This window comes from Mastigoproctus giganteus, chromosome 5 (genome assembly GCF_048544385.1).
Source record: "Mastigoproctus giganteus isolate SK-2022 chromosome 5, ASM4854438v1, whole genome shotgun sequence".
NCBI lineage: Eukaryota > Metazoa > Arthropoda > Arachnida > Uropygi > Thelyphonidae > Mastigoproctus > Mastigoproctus giganteus.
The window spans coordinates 136,310,106-136,333,163 of NC_143579.1; the positions used below are offsets into that span (position 1 = coordinate 136,310,106).

A 23,058-nucleotide genomic window follows, 5' to 3' on the forward strand; every position below is an offset into this window, starting at 1 on the left:
AGGCGGTATCACAAACCAGGAACAAAAAGTGCCCTGGCCCCTGATCTCATCGAGCCGGAAATGGTCAAGAAAGCAGTGGAGGTTATGCCGGACCTCCTACTCCGACTGTACAACACCTGTATCAAAGAGGGCCAGTTCCCCACCAGCTGGAGGACAGCCAATCTAAAACCGATCCTCAAAAATCGAAACAGACACCAGGAAAATCCCAATTCATATAGACCCATAGCCTTATTGTCGACACTAAGCAAGCTTTACGAAAGATTATTACATAAAAGGATCCACAACCACTATAATGAGGCAAACCTGAATTCACCCAAGCAATACTGCTTCAAATCGGGATCTTCGACCATAGATGCCATCCAAGGCCTAATCACCAAAGCGATGCAGTGTACCAAGAAATATTTCCTTGTCGTAGCCGTCGACTTTGCTGGGGTGTTCGTCACCCTCTGGTGGCCGAGCATCCTTTGCAGGCTCAGGGCTACGAGAACACCAAGCAATTTGTACAGGAGCATCAAAACTTATCTCTCGGACAGAAACGTCCAAGTAATAACGCCCTACAAGAAGTTGACCTGGCCTGTCCGCGGGGGCTGCCCTCAGGGATCTGTCCTGTGGCCGCTCCTGTGGAACATAGTGTTTGACGAGTTCCACACCATAGTCCTGGGGGAGGTGGAGGCCCAGGCCTTTGCAGACGACCTCGTACTGACGGTCGCGGCAGATTCCAGACAGAACCTTGAAATGCTTGCAAACCAAGCCCTTGGAACCTTGCAGGACTGGGCAAAACTACACACCTTAACAATCTCGCCAACGAAGACGGACTCAGTACTATTGAGAGGGAGGTTAAATCTTAGAAGACCACGACAAATCAAGCTGGCAGGACAAACAATCAAACTGTCAACGCAAATTAAATATCTGGGACTGATCATCGATCAGAACTTATCATTTAAACCGCACCTAATCTATCTAAAAGAGAAACTGCGGAAATACACAGCGCTCGTTGCCAGAGTTAAACTCAGGGACTGGGGGCTAAACAGGAGAACCCTGTCCCTGTATTATAAAGCCATCTTCATCCCGATAATAACATATGGATCTCCCATATGGTACAAGAAAGCAGGGACAGCAGTGAATAAAAGGATACTGGACACGATCCAACACAACATATTATTAACAATAACAAGAACATGTAACACGGTTAGTACGAGTGCCCTACAGGTCCTTGCGGGGACCCTACCCTTGGATTTAGAGGTAACCCGCTGCGGACTTATGTATCTACTAGCCAAAGGAACCCAAACCACCTACAATGGTCTTACCATTGACATCACCAATAACAGGAAAAACGAGAAACAAAAAATAGTGGACCACCTTGTACAAATTTGGCAGAGAGATGGACAGATGTGGAAAAAGGAGCGGCAACAAAAAAATTTATTCCCCAAGTAACCAAGCTGTATCCCAAGGCTCCCACATGGCTGTACCCAGGCCTAAACACTACTTTTCTACTCACCGGCTCCATTGGCTTAATAGCTTCTCCCAATTTATACAATTTATCTCAGAGGTGGAAACAGGAGGTACCCTTCCTTTCTTGGATGTACTGGTCTCTAGGCTCAAAACTTCTGTGTTTAAAAAACCCATGTGCAGAGGCCAGTACACCCATTATAGTTCAGCACAAGCTGGGCAGCATAAGAATAGTGTAGTGAAAGCTCTACTAGATAGAGCAGGGTCACACTGCACCACCTCTGAGGACAAAGAATGTGAAATTAGATGAGTCACAGCAGACCTTAGAAAATGCGGATACCCCCAGAGGATCATAGACAGATTTAGTAGAGGAATAGAGTCTAACCGTCAGGAACCGTTTGTTCCTGTGGCTACCGCATACATACCTTACTATCCGGGTGTTACTGAGCATCTCGCTAGAGTTTTGCGGGGTTATAAAACACGCTGTGTGCAGCTTCCCGGGCGGAGGTTGCACACAGTGTTGTCTCAGGTAAAAGACCCGATAGCAAAGGACCTGAGTAGTGGAGTAGTATACAAGATAAAATGCCCGGATTGTGGGGAATGTTATGTGGGCGAGACAAAACGACGGCTCAAGGATTGTTTGGGGGAGCATGCAAATGCTATAAAAACCACTGATTACAATAAGTCTGCTGTGGCCGAACATTTTTGGGAGAAGCAGCATCAAATTTCTCCAGAGGATGCGGTTATCGTGGATCGAGCGCATGGGTTCTGGAACCGTAAATGGCTCGAGAGCCTACGAATCTGTTCATCCGACCACAATATTATGAATAGGGACAGAGGTATGCGTATGCATCCTCTGTTTGAAACTATCATCCTAAGTACGGATGAACGGTTTTGCTTAACACGTTCCCGAGCTATTTCCGCTTCCAGTTCAGACCATGTGCCGACTGCACCACGTGTATAGGTACCGTGAGCCTGTTATATATGGACGTGCTGCAGGAAGTTTTGTTACTGCTGAGGAAGGAAGCCGATGCTTCCGAAAGCTCCAGAGATTTTTATCGTTTTTATCGCTTTTAATCCGGTTTATTTTAGTGTATTTTATCTCAAGGATTTTATCACAGTTTTAATGTTTTTACATGTATTTAATTTAATATAATAGCAGTGTTTGTAAATATTTATTTTATTTTATTTTAATATGTAAATATATTAGTTACAGTAAAACCTATTCTTATGGTTGGTGTGTGAGCTGATTTAATGCTAAAATATGAATTTTCCCAACCTCAGAGGCCTTTTTCAGGAAGAAAAAGAAGTTTAACTTCTCTTTCTTTCACCAAGAAAGAGAAGTTAAACCCAGCTCACATCTGGTGAGTATGGTCTTGGCACACCCAGGTTCTTGAACTGGATATCATCATTCTTCTCTTTCTTGGTGATTCCCTTTTACTCTTGACTCTCTCTCTCTCTCTCTCTCTCTCTCTCTCTCTCTCTCTCTCGCCTGGTACAGCATAAGCCTCAGGCTTCCTTGTACTTTTATGTCTAATAATAATAGTAATAAGGGGCGCGATGGCCCAGTGGTTAAGACAGTGGACTACAAGTTTGATGGACCTGTGTTCGATTACTGCATTAGAGGAAGATGTTATGTTTGTTTGTTATTTGGTTTTTAGGAGCATTAGCAACTAAGGCCATATTGCTCCGGGATATGCGGTGGTCATTCCCTGACCTTTTCGCATCCTCCGTATTTGGTGGTGACGGGCTCGAACCCCGGTCTAATCAAGAAGCGTGTGCTACGCACTGCTGCTCCTTCCCACCTGGCTACGGAGGCGCCTTTAGAGGAAGAGAATGTGGCTCTATTATGCTGGGAGACCAATACAATAATAATATTAAATGATAAAAAGAAAAAAAAAATATATGCAAAAGTTACCCCCTTGGACTTACCTTCCCCAAGAAGGTTGGAGTGATGGCTGAGGCAGATAATGGCGCCATCTGGTGTCACTCGTGAGAACGAACCAAATAAATAAACCACTGTACATAAGCTGAAGCTAAACAAGTCCACCTCCAGAGATGGATGATGTCGTAGATAAATATTATTCATACGTCCTCACGTTCGGGCCTTAGGCAGAGGGGTGGGTTCGAAAAGTTGGAGACTGTCTCCCAAGCAAGACAGTGGAGCAAGTGGCGCTGTCCCCGTAAGGCTACCACAAGAGAAGGGCAAGACCATCCAACCCCACCAACTGGAAGTGTTTCCTGCGTAACTGCACTAGAGACTACCCAGAAAGCAAGAAAATGCCAACACATGAAGTGGAGCATTGAAATGAATACATACATCATGCTAGCATACTACAAAATAACCAGGCTAGAGACCGATATGACAATGTACAGATCACGACTACATACCAAGTGGTTGGAGCAATACCTAGATATTCAGGTCACCGAACAGCGATTATCAGACCAAAGAAGGACCATCTTCATGAAGAACCTAATAGCTCCTGCCATCTTGAAAAAAATCAAGCAGGATGTCAGCGATCTCCTACAAAGCACGGAGAATATGGTCAATATGGAACCAGAGGAGGAACAGCAAGAAGAAATACAACCCAGAGTAGCTGAAGTGGAAAGAGACAATGTCATGCTATCCAGAATAGAAGACGAGTGGAAGAAGGCCCTAATAGAAGTCGAAGGAATGTACCCCACAAGAACCCACGTGATAACTAATCAGAGGCCAAATAAAATCCTGTGGAGAGTAACAGACCACCCCAATCGGCAAATAATACCACATTACCTTGACAACAATGGTGCAATGATGGAGGCTATCCACACAGCCATATACTGTGCTGCCATAGCAGCCACTAGGATTAATGGAAAAGAAACGAGAGACCAGCAGCAGAAGAACCGAAAACTGAAGGAACCGCCAGCTTGGGAAAGAACACTTACGCAGAAGATAGAGTCAAGATAGGTCATTTGACCCAGTACCAACAGGGTAATAGAAGTAAGAAATTTATTGGAAAGGTGAATAGCATCCTCAAGAGAGACAGCGTCCACAGCAAACGTAAGGCTAGAAATCAGAGGATAGGAGAATACTTGGACATGCTGAAGCAGAACCTCCTCGCACTCAGCAAGAGACTACACCGATACAAAGAGAGCTCCCAGAGGAAAATAAACAACCAAATCTTCGATGAGGACCAAAGAGCCTTCTACAGGAAACCGGGTGAACATGAGAAAGCAGGAAACAGACCACCCAAGAAGAAGAATCTACGAGTTTTGGAGAAATATCTGGAGGAGTGAAGTAAGACATAACAGCAGAGCACCCTGGATAGAAGTAGAACAGAAGAAAATGAAGGACATACAAGAGATGAGAGAGTGGGAATTCGAGAAGAAGTAAATCAGTCAATCAGGAACACCCACAATTGGCGAACCCCGGGAATTGATAACATCCACAACCACTGGTACAAGAAGCTCACCTGAACACACAAGCACCTAACAGAGCAGTTCACTCGAATGATAAGCAACCCGGAGACAATTCCGAAGTTTCTCACTGAAGGAGTCACATATCTGAAGCCTAAAGATGAAGATACAAGAAACCCAGCAAAATACAGGCCAATCACATACCTCCCAGCAATGTACAAGATCTTCACCAGCTGCATAACTAAGAAGATATCAGACCACTTAGAGAGTCAGATCATAATGGCTGAACAGCAGAAAGGATGCAAGGAGCAATTAATCATAGATGCCGCAGCTATGGAGCAAGCCTTCAAGAAGCACTGCAACCTATACATGGCCTACATCGATTACCGTGAGGCCTTTGACTCCATCCCTCAAAGCTGGCTAAAGAGACCCTGAAGATCTACAAGGTCAAATCGATAGTGACAAACTTACTAGGAGCAACAACGGCGAAATGGAGTACCACCATTAAGGTTGAGAACATCACAACCAGGCCAATCCCCATTAGAAAAGGAATCTTTCGGGGAGATGTTCTGAGCCGTCTGTGGTTCTGTCTAGCACTCAACCTGCTATCCGCCATGCTCAACAGCAGAAAGTATGGATATAACCTCAAAGATGGAAGAAAGAACCTGTACATCTCACCCACCTGATGTACAGGGATGACATCAAGCTCTATGCGTCAACCGAGAAGCAACTCCTGCAACTATTCTAGATCACCAAAGAATTCCACAAGGACATCAGGATGGAATTTGGTCTAGAAAAATGCAAGACCCACACACTGCACCAGGGAAAATTAGTTGGCCGAAACTACCAGCTGCTGACTGGTAAAGAGATCGAAGCGATGACAGAAGGAGAGACCTACACATACCTAGGATAATGCAGGTTGAGAAGTTAGAGCACAAGGAAATCAAGAAGTGCCTGATCGAAAAATATCATCTGAGACTCAGAAGCCTGCTGAAAGCAAAATTGAATGGATGGAACACACTTAAGGCATAAACACCTATGCGGTTCCAGTACTAACATACACATTCGGGATCATAGATTGGACTAACATCGAGTTAGAAGATATCATGCAAAAGACAAGGATAATGATGACCAAGAGTCGCCAACAATTGTAATTAAATTGTACTTTTAACTATATATATATAACGACTTAGAGTACAAACGTAACAAATAATTATTAAACAAATAAATATACCGTTATAACTGTGTTAGGATACAAGTTTTAAGGTTTTAGTTTCGTTCTGAAATTGTAATTTTATTGACATTAAATCGAAATCATGACTCAGACCAGAGCAGCAAAGCAAAAGGCTCAAGCTAATTGGAGTGCTGTGGCTCATGGGAGAACTGAGGGGGGCAGTTGCCCTCTGAATCACAGCCTTTTAAGATGCACTGTTTGCTTGATGTTTGCGGAGCAATCGGGTACGGGACATGATACTGCCATGGGGGATGTCTTTGTGTGTGCACAATGCAAGGAGAGCAAGGAAATTAGGCGACAACTCAGCGTTGTTATGGGCCTATATGAGAACTTGAAGGACAGGGTGGATGCCCTCGAAGATAATAAATTGAGGGGCCCATCAAGCTCTCAGCTGCCCACATCAACGCCAGAGCTTGCACCTGGTCATCTTGCAACACAGAGGCAGCCCCCAAGGCAGAATGCGCTTGTCCCACAGGAACTAGTAGTTGTTGGTGACTCTATTGTCAGGGAAACGGGGAACGTGCTTTGTAAAAAGGATAGGTGGAACAGGACCAGGGTATGTCTGATAGGGGCAAAGGTTGATGACGTTGTAGAGCGGATATCATCTTTTAAGGGCACAAAAGGTGATATAGTTGTACACGTTGGCACTAATGATATTAAGAGTAGGAGACCAGCGTAATTATTTAACAAGTACAGGTCACTGTTGAAAAAATGCCGTGAAGTAGGGTTGAATTTGAAAGTGTCTGCAATTCTGCCCAGACACGATAGGAGGGAGTATATGATGAGAGCCTTGTCGATCAATTCGGCCCTGGAAAGATTGTGCAAGGCTCAAGGGGTAGAATTTTTTTCAGCCTGGACTGTACTTGTTAACAGGAGAGATTGCTTTTACAGGGATGGGATACACTTAAATAGAAAGGGTGCAAGAATATTTGCTGATGCTATCGAGGCAGTGTTAGGTGGGTCAGAAAACTGCTAGCTTGGGGGGAGACAAAGACTAATAGATTAAAAGTAGCCACTGGCAGAGGTGAAGGAGATTCTTGCACTGCTTCTATTGGAATAAGAAGCCTGAAAAACAAGATGCAGGATATTTCAGAGACTGCTGGAAGTCATTGCGGTACAAGTAAACACATGGGTTGTGTTAGGGTAGCTAAGAATAGAAACAGGTGCATGTATACTTGCGTGTACACCAATACTAGGAGTTTAGTAAATAAATTTGATGAATTTGAGGTATTGCTCAAAACATCAAAGGCAGATATTGTTGGGATATCAGAGACGTAGTGTCACACAGATATAAGGAATGCAGAACTGGAATTTGGGGAGTACAACGTCTACAGAAAGGATAGACAGGATAGGAAGGGAGGAGGGGTTCTGCTATTAGTTAAGAAACACATAAAATCCAAGGAAGTGAAGCCAGTCGACATCGATGGACAGGGCAGTGTCGAGTCAGTTTGGTGTGACATAAGCATAGGTAAATCAAAATTGAGAGTAGGAGTGTGCTATAGGCCTAATGACTCTGATGAGTATAATAAGATACTGAACAGGGAAATAGAATGGGCCAGTAAATCAGAGAGTCTTATAATGGGGGATTTTAATTTGTGAGTGACCAACCCACAAATTCCAGATATTGACTGGAATTTGTGGGTTGGTCACTCACACACTAGCAAGGCTTTTGTGGATTTATTGGATGATTGTTTTCTACACCAGCATGTTCAGGAGGCAACTAGAGTGAGTAATACTCTTGATCTGATTATCAGTAGTGATTCTTCTTGCATTAAGAATCTGCAGATAAATCAACTACTAGGTGGCAGTGATCACAGTGTGCTGAAGTGGGATTTACTCAAGAGGTAACTACCATCAGAGGTAAAGGGAAGGGTTTTTGCTTTTGTAAAGGCGACTATGATGGTCTGAGACAGTATTTAAATTTTATACAGTGGGACCAACTGATGATGTTACCAACAGCAAATTCAAAATGGGAAGCATTCAAGGAACTAATCTTGGAAGCTGCCAGGCTTTACATACCAACTAAGAAATATTGTTCAAGGTTCAGGCCTAAATGGTTGTCAGATGAACTAATTAGACATATGGCAGAGAAGAAAAATGCATGGGATACATACAAATTAATGGGTGACATGGAAGCCTATGATAGGTATAAGTTGGTCTGTAACCAAGTCACAAAGGAGATTAGGCAGGCAAAGGCAGATTATGAGAAATCCTTGGCAAAGGATGCAAAGAAAAACTGAAAAGAGTTCTCTACCTATTTAAACTCAAGAAGGAAAGGGATGAATCAGATTGGTCCACTGGATGTAGATAGTTCAACAGTTGAGGATCCTGCTCAGGTGGCTAACAATCTAAACAAGTATTTTGCATCTACATTTACACATGAGGAGTTATTCAGGAAGGGGAATGTCTTAGGTGAAGTAAACATTGGCAGTGAGCTAGATGATTTTCTAATAACTAAGAGGAAAGTGGAGGAGAAATTGTTGAGGATAAACATAAAAAAGGAATCCGGGGTGGATGGGATCTATACAGTTATATTAAAGGAGGCAGCAAAGGAAGTAAGCAAACCCCTAACCATAATTATGAGAGCTTCTTTGGACTCAGGGGAGGTACCCATAGACTGGAGATGTGCAAATGTAACCCCAATTCACAAAGGAGGATCAAAGGCCGACACAAGTAATTATAGACCTGTTAGTTTAACTTCTGTTCCAGGAAAATTAATGGAGGCACTGGTTAAAGAAGCACTGCAGGATCATCTAGACAAGAATTCAGTTATAGCTCAGACACAGCATGGTTTTGTTAAGGGCAGGTCTTGTCTGACCAGTTTGATTGGATACTATGAGGTAGTCACAAAAGAACTGGATGCAGGGAATAACTTTGATATTATATATTTGGATCTTAGAAAGGCTTTTGATACTGTTGCGCAGGGAAGACTACTGCACAGATTGGAGCAGTGTGGCATTGGAGGCAAATTGCTGCTATGGATAAAGGGATGGTTGAGTGGCAGAAGACAGAGAGTGGTAATCAATGGACACTGCTCAACGTGGACTAATGTTATTAGTGGAGTTCCTCAGGGTTCAGTGTTGGGTCCATTGTTGTTTTGTGTATTTATAAATGATATTGATGATGGTATATCAAGCTTAATGTCCAAGTTTGCAGACGATACAAAGGTTGGCAGGGTTGTTAAGGACGATGCTGTGCTGCTGCAACAGGATCTGGAAAGGTTGAGCAGATGGGCTGAGAGGTGGCAAATGAAGTTTAACATTGACAAATGTAAAGTACTACATATGGGAAACAGTAACCCCAGATCAACGTATCAACTCTGTGGTACTACGCTGACAGTGGTAGAGAATGAAAAGGACCTGGGGGTAATTGTGCAGGCAGATATGAAGTTCTCTGAGCAGTGCAGACGAGCTGCAAGAGTAGCTCATGGTGTCTTGTCAATGATATACAGGAATTTTTCTAGCAGGGATAGGGATGTGATTATTTCCTTGTATAAGGCATTGGTCAGGCCACACCTTGAGTACTGTATACAGGTTTGGAGTCCTCATTTCAAGAAAGATGTAGAGCTGCTGGAATGAGTACAAAGAAGGGCAACAAGATTAGTGAATGGAACAAAGGGTTGCTCTTACGAAGAAAGGCTTAAGTTTTGCAAATTACAGAGTCTGGAGACTAGGCATCAGCGGGGTGATCTGATAGAGGTGTATAAGGCTTTGAATGGCTTGAGCATGCTCAATGCCGATGGGATTCTTCCTCTTGCTCAGAATAATCACCTGAGAGGGCATAAATTCAAATTGAGGAAGGACGGATGTCGGATAGATGTGCGGAAATTTGCCTTTAGCCAGCGGGCAGTTGGTTTGTGGAATAGACTTCCATCACTTGTTGTTGAAGTTGATAGCCTAAACAAATTTAAGGCTCAGCTGGACAGGTATTTCGAACGAACGGAGGGGTGAAAAGGGAGTAGTGGTTGTGTTTTTTTTTTTTTTTTTTTTTGGCTAATGCTGAATAAGCTTGCTTTCTTTCATCATATGCCTCTACTAATGCTAATGCTAATAGATAAATGGTATACCCCACTCAATCTAAGTGAGGAAATCCCTCCTGTCCTGACAGTACAAGAAATGAAGTTAGAAAGATGGGCAAAGAAGACACTCCATGGCAGACACTACAATGACCTCCATCAAGATCACATTGATGACATTGCTTCCAATGCATGGCTCACAAGCGGGACGCTCTTCCCCCGAGACTAAAGGATTCATGCTGGCCATCCAAGACTAGGTAATCAACACCAGAACTATAGAAAATACATCTGAAATGAGCCTGAAATATCAGATGACACATGTCGTCGATGGCACACCTGGCCTCAGAAACGATCCAACACATCACCCTGGGGTGCAAGGTGATCACCCAGACTGAGTACTCGCATAGACGCGACCAGGTAGCCAGGATAATACATCAGAAGCTAGCGAGGAAATACCAGTTGACCAAAGAAAGTGTACCATACTACAAGTACGAACCCTAGCAGGGATAGGGATGTGATTATTTCCTTGTATAAGGCATTGGTCAGGCCACACCTTGAGTACTGTATACAGGTTTGGAGTCCTCATTTCAAGAAAGATGTAGAGCTGCTGGAATGAGTACAAAGAAGGGCTAGTACTAGAGACCCCAGGTAGTAGTACTAGAGACTACTACCTGGGGTTAGTACTAGAGACCCGAACCCACAAGCTGTACTGGAATCATTCCATAATAACGGATAAGACCATCCCACACAACAGACCAGACATAACCCTTGTGGACAAGATGGAAAAGGCCACCTACCTGATTGACATAGCGGTGCCGAACACTAGCAATGTCCAGAAAACTCATGAGGAAAAAATTAGAAAATACACGAACATGAGATCAAGGAAATGTTGCATATGCAAGAAGTATCAACCATCCCAATCATCGTGTCAACCACTGGTATGGTACCAAAGACTCTACATAGCAGCCTAGCAGCAATAGGTCTCCCAGAGAACACCTACAAGGAACTCCAGAAAGTCGCAATCCTGAACACCTGTAGGATTGTCAGAGATTTCCTTGACCGACAGTAACACAAGACATTACAACCACCCTGTGTACTTAGTAGCAGTACCTGTCACAGAGTGGAACCCTGCAATCAGAGAGAAATAATATAAGAGCAACAACAATAATAATAACTAACAGGTCTGTAGTTATTTGTGTCACCTTTTGAACCCTTTTTGTGAATTGGTGATACATTTGCACACCTCCAGTTCATGGCGACCTCCCCCTGAGTCCAAGGAATCTCTCATAATTATGGCTAAGTGATTAAATCCTTCATGATAAATAACTATTTTGCAATTAGTAGTAGGATTTAAATAATAATTTAAGTCCTACCATTCTTCTTCTCTACTAGTTCGCCACAATATTCCTGCCAAACACACTGATATGATAGCGGTACGAGTAGCGAGTTGTAATTTATAGTCACTGGCTAAATTTAAAAAATATGCTAAAGAACAATAGTAAGTATTTAATCTGTTGTAAAATACAAATTAATTCGTTAACTAATCTAAAATATGATAAAATACAAAAGATATATGCCCAAAAAGTGATTAAACCTTCAAAAATGCCTATTTATTACAATTTAAACCCTACTGTTCTTTTGCACTACTGGTTACGCTACAATATTGTATAAAATAAAATAGCGGTACCGTCAAAATATCATGATTTTAACACTCTAAACCAACCGTAGTAACATTGTACCAATAAATGAAACAACTTAGAATTTCAAACTGTATTGGCTTTGTAGAAAAGTATTCAAAGTTTTTAGGTACATATTCCTTCTACAACACCTCCTAAATTTAATTACTCCCCTTTTGTTTTCCTCAATGTTTCTATATTTAACTGAATACAACGAATATATGGGTTTTGGTTGTATATACTTCTCACAGGGCTTTTCCATTCTGCTGACCTATTTTAATTTACATATTTCACTCAATTTACATTATGTTTCGCGCAATATGTTGTTGGTTATGTTTGCCTTTCTTTCTTTATTTACTTTGCTTTAGGTATTTTTATTATTCTTCATCATCTATTAATTAAGTGGTGTAATTTTAATTTTTTTAACATGCTTATAGTGAGCTTAGTTGCTAGGCACTGCTCATACTGCCCCCAATAATCTGGTTGATATTATATTCTAGTTCTTTATTTATTTTATTTATACTTCACTTTCCAGTTAGTAACCTGGCTTTACATTGTGAAGGTGCTTAAGATATCTTGGCTTAATTTTTCAGTGCATAAAGGCCACCTGATTTTGAATGTGCAAATCTCAGCATTGCTGGGCTGAGAGTGTATTGTCAGTTGCCGTTTAATGCATTAATTTGTGTGCCTCTTAAAATGCAGAGATTCCACAAATATCGTTGTACTGTGGCCTTCTGATGAGGTTGTATTCTTCTCAATGGTCGTATACTGTTTTTAATTTTAAGTTGTTTACTTTATTGCTGCGATGCATATCAGAGAGAATGTTGCTGTAAATTTGTTTATAATCAGCTTGTAAATTATGTTGTATTTCCTTTCTGTTTAAAGAATTCAAAATTTTTTTAGCATTCCTTCCCTTTAAATTTAGTCATCCCCCTCCCCCAGTTTCTGTTTTCTTCATTGTCTCTATATTTAAGTACTGGTTTTTACATTTTTTTAAAATTTACATTCCATTCAATTTACACTATATTTATGTGTGTGCGTGTGTATATATGTTTTTTTTTTTTTTTTTTTTTTAGTGCCATCTGCTCCACCCGACAGTCTTCATGTTGAAATACTAAATATGACTAGTGCTGCCATCTACTGGTCTCCGCCATCACCACAGCATAGAAATGGGATTCTTCAGGGATATTTTGTAAGCCTTTTTGCTTTTCATTATAAACAGAATCTGCTTATAGTTCTTTATTGGCCTATTAAACTCTGAAATATTTTTACTCATTTTACAGAATCAGTGGAAGGGTGTGGTGTACAGTAGGGAATAGGAAATAGTTGATACAAATTTTGGTCAACCGTGGTGCCCATACTCACCAGATGTGAGCCCCTGTATCTGTTCACGAACAACATCATGTTCATGAGTCTCGCATAACAATATATGTGAAGTGTGCACAGACTGTTTAAAGATATATATTGCATTAAAACTACATTTAATCTACAAATTTATTTTTCCCTACAATTTGTATGGAAAAAGAAATTCACACCTGTCGACAAGTGTGAAGGTTGTGCTTACAGACATGGTGAGACAAGAGGCACATATGCACACTATCTAAAAAAGTATGTATTAATTCTACAATTAGCGTATTTTTTTTAAGATAGAGCATACTCATAAAAAATTGCGAAAGGCTGATATTGCACTCCTGTTTATTTTTTAAGATCATAAAGTAGAAATTGTATAAGTTGTATGAGCTTTGCTTTCTTGTATCATATTGCCAACACTAGTACTAAAAAATCACTACCCCCTGGCATAGAGTGATAATAATTTGGCCTAAAGTAAAATATATTAAATATCACTTTATTAGCCTTAGATTTCAGGGCTCTGCTTGAACTAAATTTAAAGCAAAAAATCGTGGGCAATTTATGCAGAACAACAAGAAAATGTGTGGAGCATTTAAAGCATTAACTCTAGACAGTTCGGAGCCAAAGGAACTGACAAGTACAATGCTTGAGTGATAACAAACTCAATAAATTTAATAATGATGATTTATTGGTACTACAGTAACACTTATAAGTGTTACTGTAGTACCAATAAATGTTAAATAATTATTTAACACATATTTACACTACAGTACAGGATAAATCAAATCTGGTAATAGTTTAAAAAATAAAAGAATAAATCAGAGGAGACAGGTTGGATTTAAAAAGAATTTTTTCAAACAAATGTTAAAATAATTTTTTCAACCTAATTAAAGAGGAATTTGCCTATTGTTTTAGTTTGTTTTGTTATACACAATTAATTTTAGCATTAGTATTGGCAAAATGATGCAAAGGAAGCAATGCTTATACAGCACATCAGCCAAAAACAGAAAAACATATTTACCACTTCATTTGCTCATTCCTTCTAATAATTTATCCAAATCTCATTTAAATTTATTCGAACTACCTACTTTCACAACATTTGTTAAATTTACAGAAATGAATACAGAATAATAAATTACTGGTATACAAAATATAAAGTTATTTTTAATAAAAGCAGCACATCAGGTTATACCTATATTAATTAGGTTACATTCCCATGCTTGTCTCCACTCAAATAAAAAGAGTAACTGTTCTTGTAAATTTGAAACAGTATCTCATCACAAATACCTAGGATTATGGATTTATCATGTATGGACTTGGCCTAAGTACAAAAACTATTTAAATGGTAGATTTCATTCTTCTTTCCTTATTTTTTTTCAAATGGGTAACTTAATTGGTTGCAGTGGAAAGGCCATAGAAAGCCCAGAAGAAATGGCAGATGAGCTGAACAGATGCTTTTCAGTGATAATGTGATGATTCCAGAGAAGCATTTCGCTAGAAAAGTTAGAAAAGCTACTGAGATTAAAGGAGGGCAAGACTCGGAGAGGATGGTATATATTCAGTTATAAATAAAAAAGGCTGCATGTGAATGCCTCAAACTGTTGTGAATGCTAATGAAAATATCATTAGAATCTAGGAAGATCTCCTTGGACTGGAGAAGTGGCTTTCAATTCCACAAAGGTGGTGCTAAAGAAGAATAACTATATGTCTGTAAGTTTTACTTCTTTGGTAGAGAAGGTAATGGGTCTGTGGTTAAGGACGCAATGTAAGACCATCTCAACAAGAACAGTATCTTGAATAGATCCCATCATGAGTTCATTAAGGGGAGGTCACACCTGACCACTCTGGTAAATTAATATGATGTAGTCATTAAACATTTGGCTGCAGGTAACAATTTTTTTTGACATTATATATCTAGACTTTAGTAAAGCTTAATATGATTGAATCACAGCCTGGCTAAAAGATAGGAGGGAGAGGATTGTCATAAATCCATCCTGCCTTCAGGATGGATCCACATAACAAATGGAGACCATCAGGGTTGAGTGCCTTCTTATTTCTCACTTTCATAAATGATATTAATGAAAGTATTTAAGGTAAACTGTCAATTTTTATTGATGTTGTTGTTATTATTTGGTTTTTAGGAGCATTAGCAACTAAGGCCATATTGCTCCGGGGATATGCGGTGGTCATTTCCTGACCTTTCCGCATCCTCCGTATTTGGTGGTGACGGGCTCGAACCCCGGCCTGATCAAGAAACATGTGCTACGCACCGCTACTCCTGACCACCTGGCTACGGAGACGCCGTGTTTGTTGATGATTTGAAAGCAGGAAGAGTGGTTAACAGTCCAGAAAATAAAAAGTAAACACCTGATAAAATAGACAACAAGGAAAAGCTATGAGCATTAAAAGGAAATAAAAATGAGAAAGGGAGATCTTGCACAGCATAATCTGTGCCATTTGTTGATCCTGCCTCAGCAACACTCCAAGGCTAGCGCTAGACGGTAGAAAGGAAACACAATAGTCAACCAGTATTCTGCGATGGTGTGATTAGGAATGGTCCAATTGAAAGGTAGTGATGAAGATGGTTACATGAACTAATGATGATGGTGGTGGTGGTTCTATCATGACTTGGAGATGTTGGAGGTAATTGTCCGAACTGAAGGTAGAGCTGAAAAAGGAGTAGATCTAGAAACTGAAATAGTGAAATAAGTGAAACAAGCTAAAGCAGTATTTCAGAAAATAGTAGTAGAGGCATGTGATGTAAGAAAGCAAGATTTTGTAGATACAGCCAAAAAAAAAAAAAAACCCTTCCCATTTCACACATCCCTCTAAACGTTTTTCCAGTTCCTCCTTGAATTTATTTAAGCTATCAACTTCCACAACCATAGGTGGAAGTTTGTTAAAGCAATCAACTACCCACTGGCTGAAGACAAAATTCCGCACATATATTCTCCAACTATCTTTCCTCAATTTGAATTTATGTCCCCTAGTGAGTAATCTGAGCAAGAGAAAGAATCCCATCAACACTCAGCCTGCTCAAACCATTTAAGAGCTTATACACCTCACTCAGGTCAACTCACAGGTACCTAGTCTCCTGACACTGCTTTCAGAACTTAAGCCTTTCTTGGTAAGAGCACATCTTTATTTCCCTGACCAATCTTGTTGCCCTTCTCTGTGCTAGTTCTAGCAGCTCAACATCCTTCCTAAAATGAGGCCTCCAGACCTGTATGCACTACTCAAGGTGTGACCTGACCATTGCCTTATACAAAGGGATAATCACATCCTTATCCCTACTAGAAATATTCTTGTATATCATTGACAAGAACACAGGAGCTTTTCTTTCAGCCTGTCTGCACTTGTCAGAAAACTTCATACCTGACTGCACAATTACCCACAGTTCTTTTACATTCTCCACTACCCCCAGTGGAGTACTGCACAGTTCGTATGTTACTCTGAGGTTACTGCTACCCATATGCAGTACTTTTCATTTGTCAATGTTAAATTTCAATTGCCGTCTTTCAGCCAATCTTGGACATTAAGACTAATATACCTTCAACAATATCATTCATAAATATAGAGAATAACAATGGGCCCAACACCAAACTCTGAGGGACTGCATTAATATCATTAGTCTTTGAAGAGCAGTGTCCATTGTTTACCACTCTCTGTCTTATCCCGCTCAACCATCCCTTTATCCTCTTGCACCAACTTACTCTTAATGCCATACTGCTCCAATTTGTATGGCAGTCTTCCATGTGCAAAAGTATCACATGCTTTCCTGAAATCTAACTATATGATATTAAAATAATTTTTATCCAGTTCCTTTGTGATCACATCATAGTATCCAGTCAAACTGGTCATTCAAGACTTCCCCATAACATATCCATGCTGTATCTGAATTATAACTGCAGTCTTGTCTAGATGATCTAACATGCTTCTTTAACCAGTGACTCCATTATTTTCTTCCAGAAGAGAAGTAAAACTAACATTTCTGTAATTACTCCTGTCACTTTTTGATCCCCCTATGTTACTTGAGGATACATTTGCACATCTCCAGTCTGTAGGGACCTCCATTGAATCCAAGTATGCTCTCATAATTATGGCTAAGTGTTTGATTACTTCCTTTGCTGCCTCCTTTAATATAACTGGATAGATCCCAGTAACCCCAGGTGCCTTCCATATGTTTCACTTCAACAATTTCTCGTCTTCTTTGCTCTCAGTTATTACAAAATCCTTTAGCTCACTGTTAGAGTTTGATAAACTACTGGCTTCCACTTCTTTACAGAATTCTTAATGTATAAATGTAGATGCAAAATACTCATTCGGTTTGTCAGCTACCTGAGCAGGTTCATTGTGAGTCGATCCATAGATATAAAGTTGTCCAAACTGATTCCCTTCCTTCTGGAGTTTATAAAACTGAAGAAAACTTTGCTGTTTTCCTTTAAATCCTTTGTCATAAATTTCTCATAATCTGTCAGATATTTGCATAACCTCCTTTGTGACTTGATTACAGACTAGCTTATATCTACCATAGGCTTCTGTATCACCTGATAATTTACATGCATCTCCTGCATTTTTCTGCTCTGCCTAGAGTATCTTTAGTTCATCTGGCATCCATTTAGGCCTAAACGTTGAACAGGATTTCTTAGTTGGTATTAAAAACCTCGTAGTTTTCCAAGATTAATTTCTTGAATGCTGGCCATTTAGAATTTACTGTTGGTAACATCATCAATTAGTCCCACCGTATAGAATGTAGTCACTTTTACAAAGAAAAGGTTCCTTTCCCTTTACCCCTGATGACAGTTGCATCTTTAAGTAAATTCCACTTCAGCACACTTGATCACTGCCACATAGTGATTCCTTTATCTGGAGATTCTAATGCAGGAAGAATCACTGCTGATAATCAGATCAAGAGTATTACTCCTTCTGTTTGTCAAAAGAACATGCTGCTGTAGAAAACAATCATCCAATAAATCCACAAAAGCCTTGCTAGTGTGCAAGTGATCAACCCATAAGTTCCAGTCAATATCTGGGAAGTTAAAATCCCCTATTATAATACATTCTGATTTACTGCCCCACTGTAATTCTCTGTACAGTTGTTTATTGTACTCACAGAGTCATTAGGCCTAGAACACACTCCTATTCTTAATTTCCTGAAACCTGTAGCTGTTCTCTGGTGGACTCAGGAGAAAGCTGTACTCTGAAGACAGATGCACAAAGCACGAAAAGTCTTCCAGAGAGCCCACAGGCATGGTCTATAAATGAGGTAGAGGCTTTGAGACAACACTATTGAGAAGCCAGGAACTACTACACGGACACCATACAGAAAAGTAAGATGCGATCCTGGGAGAACCTGGTATCCACTACTGGAAATACCGACCCCTGAGGTGTGGTTTACAAGGTAACCACGAACAAACTGCCCAGGAGGGAGGTCATCAGCACTACTAGGACTCCGCAATGAAATCTCACAACCACCTGGGAGCAGTAGATGGGCAGTCTTCTAGACACAATCTTCAAGGAACCGGCAGTACCAACCCTGCAAGAGCAACACAAAATCTGTGAAGACAATAAAAACTACATCACTCCTGCACTTGAGCCCCCCCTTCACCTTTGAGGTGCTCGGCGCAGCTGCTACTAGGATTAGAAACTGCAAATGTCCAGGACTAGATATGATTGAACCAGAGATACTGAAGAAAACTAGAAACTGCTCCACAGTTGTTAGTCAACCTTAAAACAGATGTCTGGAAACAGGAAAATTGGAGTGGAAAACTGCAAATACAAAACTGATACTCAAAAACCAGAATGTCTGAAATCTTATAGACCATTGCACTGCTGTCAGTGGCCAGCGAATTATATGAGAGATTGCTGCACAAGTGGATTTAAAGCCACTATGAGAGGGAGGACCTGGCAGCTAGGAACCAGTTGGGCTTTAAGCCAGGATCCTACACGGTGGATGCATTGGAAACCTGCTTAGAAGAGAAAAAGATTGCAGGAAAAAATACCTACTAATCATTTCGATTGACTTTGCTGGGGTGTTCGACTCACTTTGATGGCCGAGCCTTGGCAGACTGAGAGAGGCTGCAGTCCCCATCAACCTTCATGAATTAAGAATCTGCAGATAAAGGAACCACTAAGTGGCAGTCACAGTGTGCTGAAGTGGGATTTACTCAAAGGGGTAACTACCTGGGGTAAAGGGAAGGGTTTTTTCTTTCGTAAAGTTGACTATGGTGGTCTGAGACAGTATTTAAATTCTCTACGGTGGGACCAACAGATAATGTTACCAACAGCAAATTCAAAATGGGAAGCATTCAAAGAACTTATCTTGGAAGCTACTAGGCTTTACATACCAACTAAGAAATATTGTTCTAGGTTTAGGCCTAAATGGATGTCAGATGAACTAATGAGACATATGGCAGAGAAGAAAAATGCATGGGACCCATATAAATTAATGGGTGACATGGAAGCCTATGATAGATATAAGCTGGTCTGTAACCAAGTCACAAACGAGATTAGGCAGATTATGAGAAATCCTTGGCAAAGGATGCAAAGAAAAACAGGAAAGTGTTCTTTACCTATGTAAACTCTAGAAGAAAAGGGATGAATCCTTTGTTCATCCCTTTTCTTCTAGAGAGATTTCATCAATATCCAGTGGACCAATCCAGATTGGTCCACTGGATATTGATGGTTCATCTGTTGACAATCCTGCTCAGGTGGCTCCCAAACTAAACGAGTATTTTGCATCTACATTCACACATTAGGAGTTATTCAGGAAGGGGAATGCCAGAGGTGACGTAAACTCTAGCAGTGAGCTAGATGATTTTGTAATAACTGAGAGGAAAGTGGAGGAGAAATTGTTGAGGATAAACATTAAAAAAACACCCGGGGTTGTTGTTGTTATTTGGTTTTTAGGATCATTAGCAACTAAGGCCATATTGCTCCGGGGATATGCGGTGGTCATTCCCTGACCGTTCCGCATCCTCTGTATTTGGTGGCTCATGGGCTGGAACCCCGGTCTAATCAAGAAGCATGTGCTACGCACTGCTGCTCCTGCCCACCTGACTACGGAGGCACCGCACCCAGGGTGGATGGGATCTATCCAGTTATATTAAAGGAAGCAGCAAAGGAAATAAGCAAACCCTTAGCCATAATTATGAGAGCTTCTTTGGACCTAGGGGAGGTACCCATCGACTGGAGATGTGCAATTTTGACCCCAGTTCACAAAGGAGGATCAAAGGCTGATACAAGTAATTATAGACCTGTTAGTTTAACTTCTGTTCCAGGAAAATTAATGGAGGTACCGGTTAAAGAAGCACTGCAGGATCATCTAGACAAGCCTTCAGTTATAGCTCAGACACAGCATGGTTTTGTCGAGGGAAAGTCTTGCCTGACCAATTTGATTGGATAATATGATGCAGTCACAAAAGAACTGGATGCAGGGAATAACTTTGATATTATATATTTGAATCTTAGAAAGGCTTTTGATACTGTTGCACATGGAAGAATGCTGCACAAATTGGAGCAATGTGGCATTGGAGGCAAATTGCTGATATGGATAAAGGGATGGTTGAGGGGAAGAAGTCAGAGAGTGATAATTAATGGACACTGCTCATCATGGACTAATGTTATTAGTGGAGTCCCTCGGGGTTCAGTTTTGGGTCCATTGTTGTTTTCTGGATTTATAAATGATATTGATGATGGTATATGAAGCTTAATGTCCAAATTTGCAGACAATACAGAGGTTGGCAAGCTTGTTAAGGACACTACTGACAGTATGTTGCTGCTGCAAAAGGATCTGGAAAGATTGGGTAGATGGGCTGAGAGGTGGCAAATTAAGTTTAATATTGACAAATGTAAAGTACTACATATGGGAAACAGTAATCCCAGAGTAACGTATCAACTCTGTAGTACTACACTGACAGTGGTAGAGAATGACAAGGACCTGGGAGTAATTGTGCAGGCAGATATGAAGTTTTCTGAGCTGTGCAGATGGGCTGCAAGAGTAGCTCATGGTGTCTTGTCAATGATATACAGGAATTTTTGTAGCAGGGATAAGAAGGTGATTATTCCCTTGTATAAGGCAATGGTCAGGCCACACCTTGAGAACTGTATACAGGTCTGGAGGCCTCATTTCAAGAAGGATGTAGAGCTGCTGGAACCAGTACAGAGAAGGGCAACAAGATTAGTGATTGGAACAAAGGGTTGCTCTTACGAAGAAAGGCTTAAGTTTTGCAAATTACAGTGTCTCGAGTCTAGGCACTAGCTAGGTGATCTGATAGAGGTGTATAAAGTCTTGAATGGTTTGAGCATGCTCAATGTTGATGGGATTCTTCCTCTTGCTCAGAATAATCACCTGAGAGGGCATAAATTCAAATTTAGGAAAGACAGATGTAGAATAGATGTGCGGAAATTTGCCTTTAGCGAGCAGGTAGTTGGTTGGTGGAAAAGACTTCCGTCTCTTGTTCTGGAAGTTTATAGCCTAAATAAATTTAAGGCTCAGCTGGACAGGTATTTCGAACGAATGGAGGGGTGAGGTGGAAGGTGTTTTTTTTTTTTTTTTTTTTTTGGCTGATGCTGTATAAGCTTGCTTTCTTCTATTATATGCCTATGCTAATACTACATACGAGACAGAGTAACCTCAGTGAAAATTCCTGAAGCAAGAGAAATGGAAAACAAGGACGGGGCTTGTCCCATGAGTGAACCAACTTGAAATGAGTGACACTGGAGTGAAGAACTAAAGCGCAACCTAGCTGCTTAACGCGATAGGGCGATCTGAAAAAGGCACCCTGTCCCCCTTCATCTTTAAACCCACTATCCATGGCAAGGGGAGGGGGATTGTCTTCCATGTATCCTTTACATTCCCACCTTCACCTCTGGTGGGGCATACCCCCACTGAAACCTGGGGTCACCTTCCATATCGGCCCCATACTTCTGCCTTTCTCCTCCTACTCTATCTGTACGTAAGCATATGCCCTATGCGTCAAAGTTTTAACACTTCCAAATTACTGCTTGCTTAAAATTTGGATTATGTAAAACCTAGCAATATACACACATGCATCCTATCATTCTCAAAAGTATATATGTATGCATGTACATGGATTTTTTTTTTTTTTTTTTTTTTTTTTTTTTAGGTCCTAGCCAGTGAAATCTGAGGAAACTAGGTGGCAGGACCTGCCAAAGTAAATATCTAAGACTACTGGGTACCTGGTCTTCCTCGACAGGACGATGTGTGGGCAACGTTGGGCCCCAGTTAGGGGCCCAGCGGCCAAATGCGCAGAGGAACAATGGTACAAGACACTGTACTTTACATTACCCATATACTTTTAAATCTCTGATCTTCCCAGTGAACTGGTACACATACAACACATCAAGAGGTTCTTGAGGTTATCACAGCCAGACAAGCTGTACTTGCTACCTGGTAGTCTACAATGCTGATGGAACTGATATTCGGGTGACACTCAAGTCAAGTGGACCCAAATTCGGCGAAGTCCAAACGGTCTGTGTCAGCCAAATCCTCTACTTGCACCTTCACGATGGTGGGACTTTTAGTATTCTTGGTATAACCTCCACGCACAAGCACACGGTGGGTGACCTTGTGCATGGTTGTGAACCAACGTAAGCAGGGGTCGAGGTGTGTAACCCACACCACATGAAGGAATGCCTCCCCTCTGTGTTACCAGGCAGTACTAGGGGGTTGTTGACTCTCATCAACCAGTGCAATACCACCACTTTGCTTATTGGAGGCTTGAAGTGGTGGAACACATGTTTAGTCTCTAGAGCTAAGTTCCGGTCAAACCTTCCCTATCTCTTCCATCATGCAGTATGATTGATGATTTTTGAGGTTTTGATGAACGTCGTGGCGAGATCCAATATTCCTTACATTTCGAGGGTACAGCTCTAAAACGGTGTTCGCAGGCCAGCCGCTAGTTAGTACACCGGAC

At 40.9% G+C, this 23,058-nt stretch overlaps 1 protein-coding gene across 3 annotated transcripts in view; it reads left to right on the top strand.

Moving 5' to 3' along the window:
- Positions 1-23,058, top strand: part of LOC150085722 (roundabout homolog 1-like) — a 1,418,757-nt gene that overhangs the window by 965,724 nt on the left and 429,975 nt on the right. For all 3 annotated transcript variants that reach the window (XM_090374199.1, XM_090374201.1, XM_090374202.1), the window contains exon 14: positions 12,847-12,962. In XM_090374199.1, coding sequence (XP_090230325.1) covers positions 12,847-12,962 — 116 coding nt within the window. The remainder of the gene's footprint in view (positions 1-12,846; positions 12,963-23,058) is intronic.